Here is an 11,722-nt window from a genome sequence, read left to right on the forward strand (position 1 = left end):
AAGTAAGTAAGGTAAGTAATGTTTATTTATATAGCACCTTTCACAGACCAGGGTCACAAAGTGCTTCACATATAAACATCAATAAAGTGCAAGGATAGCAGCATGTTAAAAAGAAAGTAATAAAAAATGTGAAAGAAAAGAAAACAGATCAAAAGATATAGAAGATTTACACAGACATAATTAGCCAAAAGCATGTTTGAACAACACAGTATTTTGCTGCTTTTTAAAAGTGTTTACAGAGACCACAGATCTTAGGTCCATGGGCAGAGCATTCCATAGCCTGGGGGCCATGGTTTAGAAGGCTCGGCCACCTTTTGTTTTTAATCTAGACCAGGGGACAGCCAACAAGCCCTGGTCAGAAGACCTGATAGATCTACTCGTGGTGTAAGGACGCAGTACATATAGGTCGCAGATGTACGCAGGTGCCTGACCATGGAGTGCTCTGTAGGTGATGACCAGAACCTTAAACTGAATTCTAAATTTGATGGGGAGCCAGTGAAGGGAAACTAAGATGGGAGTGATGTGGCATGACTTTCTGGACCTAGTCAGTAGTCTTGCGGCTGAATTCTGGACCATTTGTAGCCGGCCCAAGGTGGACGCATCGAGGCAAGTGAACAGGGAGTTACAATAGTCAAGGCGGGATTAAACAAAAGCATGAACAATCATTTCCAACTCGGCCTGGGACACAACAGATAGAAGTTTTGCAATATTACACAGATGAAGAAACACAGGTAGTGACCTAATGTGGTGATCAAAGCGCATTTGCTGGTCAAAGTTGTTGCTACTTTGTTCCACCCCGGGCCCTCATTTATCAACATTGCGTACGCACAGATATGTGCTTAACCCGTGCGTACGATCATTTCTAAGCAAAGTGTGGGACTTATCAATTTGAACTTGTGCTTGACTTTGTGCTTATATCTACGCACAGCTCGGAGCATGCGTAGCTGGCGCCCGGTGGTAAAATATGTTTACAACGCGGAAATAAGCACTGACTGCGCTCCGCGTATAACTCAACTTGTTATTATTTTGCGCATAGATTGCAGAAATACGGGAACGTTTTGATTATATTTAAAAGGCTTTGCCATTGTTAAACGTAATAAGTGGAACCCCGAAGCTGTAAGCAGAATACAAGTCATATGAACACCCACGAATCGTGGGCCACGATATAGTGTTCTTCCCCCTTCCTACTGTATAAGAAAGAATAAAAAACGCATTGCAACGAGAACAGAGGTTATTTGTTGAGTGTATGTGTATTACAAAACCCTTGCAATAAATGTGTCTTAAATGAATGAAAATACATGCTCTGGATACAGAGCATATATCATGTGGGTGATATCATGACTTGTATTCTGCTTACAGAATTTCACTTATTTAGTTTTACAATGTCAAAGCCTAAATCAAAACGTTCCCGTATTTCTGCAATCTATGCGCAAAATAATAACGAGTTGAGTTCTAACAAAGAACGTATTACATGCTGGGTGGGCTGATAGAGTAAACTATGATATGAATATGAATATGATATGATATAAGGTATACTGGTCCGTCCGCGAGGATAGCGAGGAGTCGGATAGCCATTAAATGCCATTTGAGAATTAATGCAAAGCGACGGCCTATAGCCTATACATATTATTTAATGTTTTCATAAGCGTAAAGATACAACAGCTAGATTAAGATCAAGTTAGTTTATTGTGCAGGGTTTGCAGGGCTGTGTCATGTGCTATTATATATGCGCAAGTTACTGTTGCATAATGTAGGCTATGGGCTAGCTGCTATTATATGTAATTCATATAGGCTACCTAATACCGACAACAAAATAGATTGTATCATATGCCTCTACACACATCATATTATACCCGGTAGCCAATCCATATTCCAGCATGGTTATAATAATGACACACCAACGCGCCAAACAGTGGTTAACGAACGGTCTTTATTAGTATTTTGAGCTGTCCAGGCAGAATTGCAGCAATGGTCTTAGGGAGTCGTTGATATCTAACATCACCATGTACAAGTCCGCCAGCATTTTATTTATTATCCCATAACACGGGTTGTGTCTTTTTGGTTCGGCAGCGCCTCTGTGAACAATCTCTCGTGGAGTTTCTCAGAGTTCGCTCGGGTCAGTCCATTATTTGACATCTCATGGGGGTGTTTCATTACCATATATGGATAATCGGGGTGGTTCTGGTATGCAAATACGTAAAACCGTGCACGAGCTGCAGCGTAGGATCAAAGTGATATTTATCAAGACAGGTGTACGTACGACCTGTGTACGCACGTGTGATAAATCCCGTTTTTTTTGTGCGTACACACATTCTAAATTATGTGCTTAAAGGAAAACTCCAACATTTTGGGAAATTAGCTTATTTAACATCTTCCCTGGAGTTAGACAAGAAGATACATACCTTTTTTGTCTCTCTGCGTGCATTTAGCTTTGGGAACAGTCGCTCCGTTAGCATAGCTTAGCTTCATCACTGGAAGTGAGGCAGGACAGTAGCGTGACGTTCCCTACAGGTTTGTTGATATTCTCATTCCTTCAAAGGATCCGAACCGATTGAAGTTTATGGATACCATGACTTAAAATCCTCTTACCTTGGGGCGGCTACGTGGCGTAGTGGGCAAGTTAGCCGTATTAGGGGGTGGGAAACTGATGGGTGGGGATCGGGCGTTGTGGACAGCGACTCCTACAGGTCGGTTGGTGCGCCTGCGCAGTAGAATCAGGAAGTGTCGGGGGCAGCGTGAGCCTCCCACGCGTTACTCCTCGCCACTGAGAGATCGAGCTGCGCAGGTGAAAAGATGCGACTGCTGTTACCTCAAGTACCGGAGGGGACTTGTGCTATGTATGACTTAGTCCACATTGCAGTCGGCTTGTGGGAGGCAAGAAACAGCGTTCGTGACAGGGGAGGGTTGAATTGGATGATACGAAATTGGGATGGGAGAAAATATAGAAAATGGGAGAAAAAGTGGATAAAAAAAAATCCTCTTACCTTGACGATTAAAAGCCTCCCCAATTTAGAAAACAGTAATCCAATGGCTGGTATTGATAATATACTACTAACTACTGGACGCTCGGAGCTAACCGGAGCTAACGCAGAACAGGAGGATGGTAAAGCAAATATAATGACTTCCTTTCTGGGGGTTTAAAAATAAAAGTGCGATGTTTATAGCAGTGGAAAATGTTTATTTTGTACATTATCTAACGTTAACACGAACCTAAACTAACTTTAGGTTAGTTGTAACGTTAGTTTAGGTTCGTGTTAACGTTAGATAATGTACAAAATAAACGTTTTCCGCTGCTATAAACGTTGCACTTTTATTTTGAAAACCCCAGAAAGGAAGTCATTATATTTGCTTTACCATCCTCCTATTCTGCGTTAGCTCCGGTTAGCTCCGAGCGTCCAGTAGTTAGTAGTATATTATCAATACCAGCCATTGGATTACTGTTTTCTAAATTGGGGAGGCTTTTAATCGTCAAGGTAAGAGGATTTTAAGTCATGGTATCCATAAACTTCAATCGGTTCGGATCCTTTGAAGGAATGAGAATATCAACAAACCTGTAGGGAACGTCACGCTACTGTCCTGCCTCACTTCCAGTGAAGAAGCTAAGCTATGCTAACGGAGCGACTGTTCCCAAAGCTAAATGCACGCACAGAGACAAAAAAGGTATGTATCTTCTTGTCTAACTCCAGGGAAGATGTTAAATAAGCTAATTTCCCAAAATGTTGGAGTTTTCCTTTAAGAACAAAGATAGAACACTTTCTAAGAATTGTTGATAAATGAGGGCCTGGAGCCTAGAGTTGGACGTAGGAGGCTGAACTCACCGCAGCCCACCACCAGGCGTCGGGGATGCTGGTAAATGGAGTGCCAGGCTCCCCTTTCTCCACAGAGAACATCAGAGCTGAGAAGGTAAAGATCCCCATAGCGATGAACAGGAACAGACAGCACACCTGAGGGGGAAATAAAGACAATAGGATAGGTACAGCAGGTCGTCTGGTAATCCCAAGGTTCCCAGTGTCCTTGAGGAAGACACTGAACCCCTAACTGCTCCCGGTTAAATGTACGAGTGGGTCGGCGCATTGCATGGTCGCATCCGCCGCTGTCTGTGTGTTTGTGAGTCAATGAGTGAATGTGAGGTGGAAATTGTAAAGCGTGCGCGCGCGTGCGTGTGTGTGTGTGTGTGTGTGTGTGTAAATAACATGTATTGAATAAAATAGCATTGCAATGTGTAAGTCATCTATCTTATTTAGCTTCATTATAAGGATATAACCTTTTCTCCTTTCAATCATTAGGGCAGTTTACATTGTTCTCTCTCTTGTGTGTGTGTGTGGGGGGGGGGGGGGAGGTCACCTGGCTCTCTTATTATTACAGGGATCTGTTACAGTACGTTATATTCTCTTAGTGCTACAGGCAGCGTACCTGTTCCGAGCACTGGCGGAGGGTGAAGCCGAAAGCCCTCATGCCTGTCGAGTGTCGCGCCAGCTTGAGGATACGAAATATCCTCATCAGCTTCACCACCTTGAGGACCTTGCTGACTTTGCTGACCCTGGCCATGGTCTTCAGATCCTCCTGGGCGCTGAGGTCCTCTGCGTCCACAAACAGTTCAAAGGTGAGCTGGAGGAAGTAAGGCATGACGGCCACCAGGTCCACGAAGTTGAGGGCGCTCTTCACAAAGTTTTTGATGTCTGCGGTGGTTAACAGGCGCAGGAAGTACTCCAGGGTGAAGAACAGGATGGAGCAGATCTCCACCCACTCCATGTAGGTTTTACCGTAGACCTTGTGCACCTTGAGCTCCTCCACGGTGTTCAGGGTCATGGCCACGATGGAGACGAGGACCAACAGACTGGAGAAGACGGCAAAGGCCTTAGCCGCCAGCGAGGAGTAGGGGTTCTCCATCAGGTCCCAGAGGGCCTTCCGGAAGCCTCCGAGGAACATGCTTTTGTAGCTGGACTCGTCGTGGTGAGGCTTGATCTCTTCCATAAGCTCCTGGTTGATCTTCAGGTAGTCCCTGATCTCATCCACCTTCTCCTCAAACTGGATGCGGCAGCACCTACAAAGAGGAAGAAGAAGAAGAAGAAGAAGAAGAAGAAGAAGAAGAAGAAGAAGAAGAAGAAGAAGAAGAAGAAGAAGAAGAAGAAGAAGAAGAAGAAGAAGAAGAAGAAGAAGAAGAAGAAGAAGAAGAAGAAGAAGAAGAAGAAGAAGAAGAAGAAGAAGAAGAAGAAGAAGAAGAAGAAGTCACACTAGGCTGGGAACAACCCTGGGTCAAGTGATAGTAAACTGGACTGGACGAACAACATCGAGGCCCTCTACAGGAAGGGACAGAGCAGACTTTTAATGTCTGCAGCAAACTGCTGCAGATGTTCTACCAGTATGTGGTTGCTGGTGCCCTCTTCATCGCTGTGGTATGCTGGGGGGGCAACACCAACACACACAAAATAAACAAACTGGTCAAAAAAGCAAGCTCTGTGGTGGGAGCGGACCTGGACAGTCTGAATAAAAAAAAATCTTTTTTTTTTCTACCTTAAACAGATCTTTTTCAAGTTCCAAGTTTTAATACTCTTATCAACATGCGAGTCAACAAATGCTTGCTTTATGCAGCCATTTAACACAAAAGGATGACCCTCAATTGCAAATTTGCATCAAATTCAAAACAGAGTGATGCACAAAATAACTTAAAAGAAAATAATAATTTAAAACAATGAACAAAGTGTGCATGAAATAATAGGGGAAAGAAAACGTTAGGAACTTGTTACATTCACCCACACAAGGGCTGAGTAATCACCCCCCCCCCCCCCCCTCTCTCTCTCACACAGCTCTCCCAGCTCTCTTTCTCTCTTGCCCCTTCCTCATCTCTCTCACCCCCCCTCTCTCTATATATCTCACACACACACACACACACACACACACACACACACACACACACACACACACACACACACACACACACACACACACACACACACACACACACACACACACACACACACACACACACACACACACACACACTTCAGAAACAAACATAGTATCAATGAGAGTATCAATCATACACCTGAGTGATGTCTAGTAAAAAATAAATAAAAAAAGCTACGCCCCTGTGTATATGGTTTCTCACTGCTTGTGAATTGAGTGCATATTAATATATAATGTTATGTAATGTATATTGTACTATGTATGATTCCATATGATTAGGAATGCGGTATGTATAGTAGTAATATGTTTTTATAGAAAGTATTGGCTCCCTTCCTCTTTGTGCTCTATACTGCGGACTGCAGACACAGCAAGGCCATGTGCCATATGCAAAAACGTTCTGATGATACTGCTCTGATCGGTCTCATCAACAAAGGCGATGACCGGGCCTATACAAAGAAGATTGATTAATTTGTCCACTGGTGTGATGCCAATTTTTTGGAACTTAATATCGAGTATCTGGGCAGGAGGTTGAAATAGTCAAGTCCTATAAGTATCTTGGTGTTCACCTGGACAGTAAGCTGGACTGGAAACAGAACACAGATTCTGTGTTCAAGAAAGCCCAGTCTTTGCTTTTTCATTTGAGGAAGCTTAGATCCTTCGATATCAGCAGGTCACTTCTTCATGTGTTCTATCAAGGTATCCTTGCTAGTGTCTTTTTTTATGCTGTGCTCTGCTGGGGGGGGCAGCATCACGGTTACTGACAAAAAACGTATAAATAAAATCATTAAAAATGCTGGCTCAGTGATTGGCCTCCCTCCTGATTCCTTGGAGATTATTATTGCCAAGCTAGAACTAAATTGAACACCATTTTATCTTTTGAAGGCCACCCACTGTACAATATTTTTGATGCTCTGCGAAGCTCATTTAGCGATAGGTTGTTGATGCCTCGATGCTCTACTGAGCGATTGAGAAGGTCCTTTGTTCCTGCTGCTGTCAAGCTCTGTGTTGAGAGGCTCTCCTCTTCTTCTTACTGTGTTGTGTATCTTGTACTGTATGTATTTGTTTCTTTCATGTTTGTGTATTGAAATTTGTGTATTCGCTCTGGTGGCAAACCATGTTTCCCCTCTGGGATTAAGAAATAAATAAACCATACCATTAGCCATACCATTATTATATTGTCACTTTCTGACTTTTAATACCACTTGTTTGCTTATCTGTAAATGTCTTATCTGTTGTCATGAATCATAAATCCCATCAATAGATAAAAAAATACTAAAATAAAAATATAAGTTGTTAAAACACTTTGACTGCCATGAAACGTGTTTTGACGTCATTGCTGGCCATGCTCAAGTTGCCGGGGGACGCTGTACAGCGTCCTTATATCAATATTTCAAAAATCTGCGATCGGATTCATATGTCCCCTCCGCTGGCCTGAGATCCACCAGCAGGACCCACTGAGCTCTCTGGCGGTTCAGGATCGCCATCTGGTGGCCGATCGGCGCAATCGCTTTAACAGGAAGTGGCATAGAGGTTGTGCTACGTCCGTAGTACTTCCGGGTGCTCGCTATAGGTCCCGCGACTCTGGCTCGTCACGCTACACAGTGATCGATTGCCAATAACTCGATAAACAACATGATTTGGACGTATATACCATTATACAAGCTGGAGATGGACCGGGTAAATTTACATCCCATAATGATAAGATTTCAACTCTACGATGATCGCCCAGCGGCGCGCGGAGCCTGGGGTGAGTTTCAGCGTGTAACGTTACCGTCTTCGATACTAACTGCTATTATCAACATTTGACCCACATTAGATGATTGGTATAACGCTGCCCACGGAATTATAAACGGCCCCTAGCCCATCCGGTCAACATCAGATGACGTGTAGTAACTTCTAGAAGTACGTCTAGTTGTAATTTTTTATATCGCGCTGATTGCCATAAAACTGTATTGCATCATCAATATAATGTATTTGGGGCTATAGATCACGTTCTGGAGAAAGTTGCAGAAAGAGATGAAAACATACTTATACATTAGACCATACTTTACTATGAATATGTGAATGAAAAAGTTTAACGTTGCTACACAATGAACAATACATATAGGACTTTGAATGGGCCCTAATAATGGCAATGTAGCAATAGAATTTAAAAAGTTATAGCCCTGCAAAGAAGGGGACTTTCTCCATAGACAAATAGCGCTGGCAATCTATGGTATATCATGAATTTAACCTTAGGCAACCAAAGTGTTTACTGTATCCATTAGCTGTATGCTCTATGTTGATACAATAGTCTGATATTCAGAATAATAAGTGACAGCCCTAGAATGCTTTAGTATTTTCATAACCCCTTCACACACACACACACACACACACACACACACACACACACACACACACACACACACACACACACACACACACACACACACACACACACACACACACACACACACACACACACACACACACACACACACACACACACAAAGAGCAACAGGTTGGCAGGTTGTTTAGGGGCATAGTAATTGACTGTGTCAGCAGTGTCCTGACCCATTAGTTATACAGTCACACAATTTGCAGTGAATATAGATGACCACTGGAGGATGAAATGTCTTGATTTTGGTGACCCCCTTTCTTTGGGGGGCGCCACCATCAGGCAAAAACTGAAAAACTATGGCCAGATTCCCATGTCCCCGTGCACCAAACATTATAGATACTGTATGTCACATACAATGGTATGGTGTGAGGTAGCCTCACCATTGTTGATACGTAAAACATGGATTTACAGCCTGGGTCTGTTAAAGGAACACACCAACATTTTGGGAAATTAGCTTACCGTCTTCTCCAGAGAGAGACAAGAATATAGATACCAGTTTCCTCTGCGTTCAGTAGAAAGCTATCTGGCTTGCATGTTAGCCTAGCTTAGCACAATGAATGGAAGCGGACATGGCCGGTTAGCCTTCGCGAGAGGTGTTAGTTGGACAATGCCTAGGCTAACCGGCCATGTCCGCTTCCATTCATTGTGCTAAGCTAGGCCAACTAGCAATATAGGCAACTCTCATTTCTGTAATTTACGCTGTAATATGTTGAAATGTGAAACGGCCAAAGCATAGGTCTGCTGAGTGCATTCTTGTAGTTCCACTATATCATGCACCTGAGGTCAGCAGAATGACAGGAGGTTTAAGAATAACTATTCTAATCATAGATTTGTCTCTTCCCAATATAACTTTCCGACCTGTGGTATCAAGAGTTACTGTTTCCATCTCTGTACTAAATCATATCCAACAATGAGATATCTCATCTTGGGTGTCCCTGTGACAGAATCCTATCAAACTGGGTTCTAATGGGGACATAACGGGTATCTATTCAGGGGTCATCGACACGGGATCCACAGGTGCACGTTACCTCGGAGTGTCTCTCATCCTCAGCCCCCAGAACTTCATCTCCTCCTCGAAGTTGATGGGGCAGAGGCTGTCCATCACCCACATGACATTGCTGCAGTAGAAATGGAAGATATAATGAAAGAACCTGGGGTCCCGGTCGAAAAAGAACTCGTCGTTACGGACGCTGTAGTCGTCGCAGAGCGTGAGCCGCTTGGCCGGGTCGTTGCACATGGCGAGGATTCCAATCCTAGTCTTGGGGTAGCGGAGGACCAGGTGTTTGGGGATGTGGAAGACCTTGCCCCCCACGTTGAGGTTGACGATGTTCGACTTCCTCGGGTTTGGTTTGTCTCTCTTCTCCTTTTTTTCTCCCACTTTTACCCCTTTGTCCGGGTCGTCCAGATTGTCCATGGACGTCCATGCTTTCACAGAGCTGTCCTGAGAAAAGGGGAACTCGAATTCTGGCTCTTCTCCACTGTGTGAAAAGCTCAGGTCCCGCTTTATGCTGGCAAACAGACTCGAGCGACGTTTCTTCAGCACTTTGAGCTTGGGCACTGGGCAGGCCATGCTGACGAACCCTCCAGAGGTCAAGACCAACCGCAGCAAACAGAGTTATCTCTCCCAATGAAATGAAATGTTTCTTAGCAAAGTTCAGGCCAAGTCAACGAAGCTAAGTAGCAGCCATTACACAATGACAAAAAACATACAGCCATTACACACTGACAAAAACATTCTCCCGGTTTGTTGTTCATATGGCGTTCAGTGATCTCATAAATTCCGCCATCTGGGAGGAAGACATGAAGAGGGGAAGAGCGCTACCATGCTCGGCTCCCGGCGTGCGAGAATATCAACGGCATGAGTTGAGGATTCATCCTTCTCACTGAATCTCTAATCCCATTGCTGTTCTTTCTGTCCAAACGCGAGTTAAAAATACTGTCCGTTGAGGATTACAGTCGTGATTTAAGGCTTTGTGATCTGAGAGAAGAGGAAAGACAGTGAGTGAGTGTGTGAGAGAGAGAGAGAGAGAGAGAGAGAGAGAGAGAGAGAGAGAGAGAGAGAGAGAGAGAGAGAGAGAGAGAGAGAGAGAGAGAGAGAGATGTCAAGGCTATTAAAAGCTTACAGGTGCTCAGGCAGCTCAGAACCTGTAGGTACCCCCGGCTCGTTGTCGCCTGTAGACCTTTGACAGGCTAGTTGTAATGCCTGCTGTACACGACGAGTCAGTACCTGCACTTGCTATAGAGATAGTTCATCTCATACAGATAAATGTTGCTCAATATTGATTGATACCAGGGGAGCTAATATGAAAATGTATAACAAGCTTGAATGCAAGTGGTTTCATAGGCTTTATTCGTTACATCATGGTTCATAACCTATAGACCTTGGCTTGCCCTTGGTTTTTGGTGTTCTCCCTCAAGTGCAGAGTGATGCATCTCATGAATTAGGTATTTTTCCCAGGAAGAGAAAACCTTCGACAAAATAGAGGAAATTACTTTTGTGAATTTCCTGGCATGTGATAAATAGAAGAGAACTAGGTGCAGACAGAAGGGATAAACGTTTTTTTTCATTACATGGATCTAATAAATTGGTCTCATTCACAAAACATGCGTACAATCACATTTAATCGCAATGTGTACTTAAGTTAGGAATGTTTCCACCCACATTATTCGCATTTGTCTTATCTGAATTTGTTAAAAATACAATCAAATTTCTTGTGTATGAAACATGCGTGAAGGCATCATGCTGAAACCACTTCTATTTAGAATGCCTTGTACTTTATGGCTAATTCAATTATAGTAGTACCCAACCTTATATTAACACCAACATGTTTTATCAGTGCATTTGTAGGGCTAAATTATAACCATGTTAACCAAGCTATGAACAACGTACCTTGTTAGGCAATTCAATTATGAACACTAGTGTAGCGTAGGCTATGATCAATCAAAGTGATTAATGATGATATATAAGGATCCATGAGCACACTTGGAGCACTTATCAAACCATGTCATGAAGAGAGCTTGTCTTAGTAAACACAGACATGTTTACTGGCTGGATACCTGACAGTGCAATCTGACTATTAGGCTGCTCTCCCAATCCTTTTGTCCAAATTGGATGAAGTGTCTATCCCTATACATGTGGCTATTATAAGATATGCCTAGTAGGCTGATTTCTATTTTACTTAATCCAAGGATTGTCTCGGTCACAATGGGCCGCATGCACCAACGGATTTACGAGCAAATTTGGTATCTAGTACTTCGTTAATTTTCCATTGCAGGTAGTACCCCCCACCCCAGGGCGCCGTGACATCATCTTCAACACAACACACACACACACACAATGGAGGATATCGAAGCTAGCTATGAAGCTATGAAACCAGTGCCTTAGTGTAGACCATAGCTGTCAACATTGGCAGGTGAAAAAACGTGAACATGTTA

General features: G+C 43.3%; 1 protein-coding gene across 1 annotated transcript in view; it reads right to left on the reverse strand.

The window, feature by feature from the left end:
* Nucleotides 1-9,857, reverse strand: part of LOC311239454 (potassium voltage-gated channel subfamily V member 2) — a gene marked incomplete at both ends in the record, with an annotated part of 28,150 nt that extends 18,293 nt beyond the window's left edge. Inside the window, 3 exons of the mRNA XM_084327762.1 lie at nucleotides 3,819-3,944; nucleotides 4,414-5,044; nucleotides 9,316-9,857. Coding sequence (XP_084183888.1) covers nucleotides 3,819-3,944; nucleotides 4,414-5,044; nucleotides 9,316-9,857 — 1,299 coding nt within the window. The remainder of the gene's footprint in view (nucleotides 1-3,818; nucleotides 3,945-4,413; nucleotides 5,045-9,315) is intronic.
* Nucleotides 9,858-11,722: the final 1,865 nt, after the last annotated feature.

This window comes from Notolepis coatsorum (genome assembly GCF_963971535.1).
Source record: "Notolepis coatsorum genome assembly, chromosome: 13".
NCBI lineage: Eukaryota > Metazoa > Chordata > Actinopteri > Aulopiformes > Paralepididae > Notolepis > Notolepis coatsorum.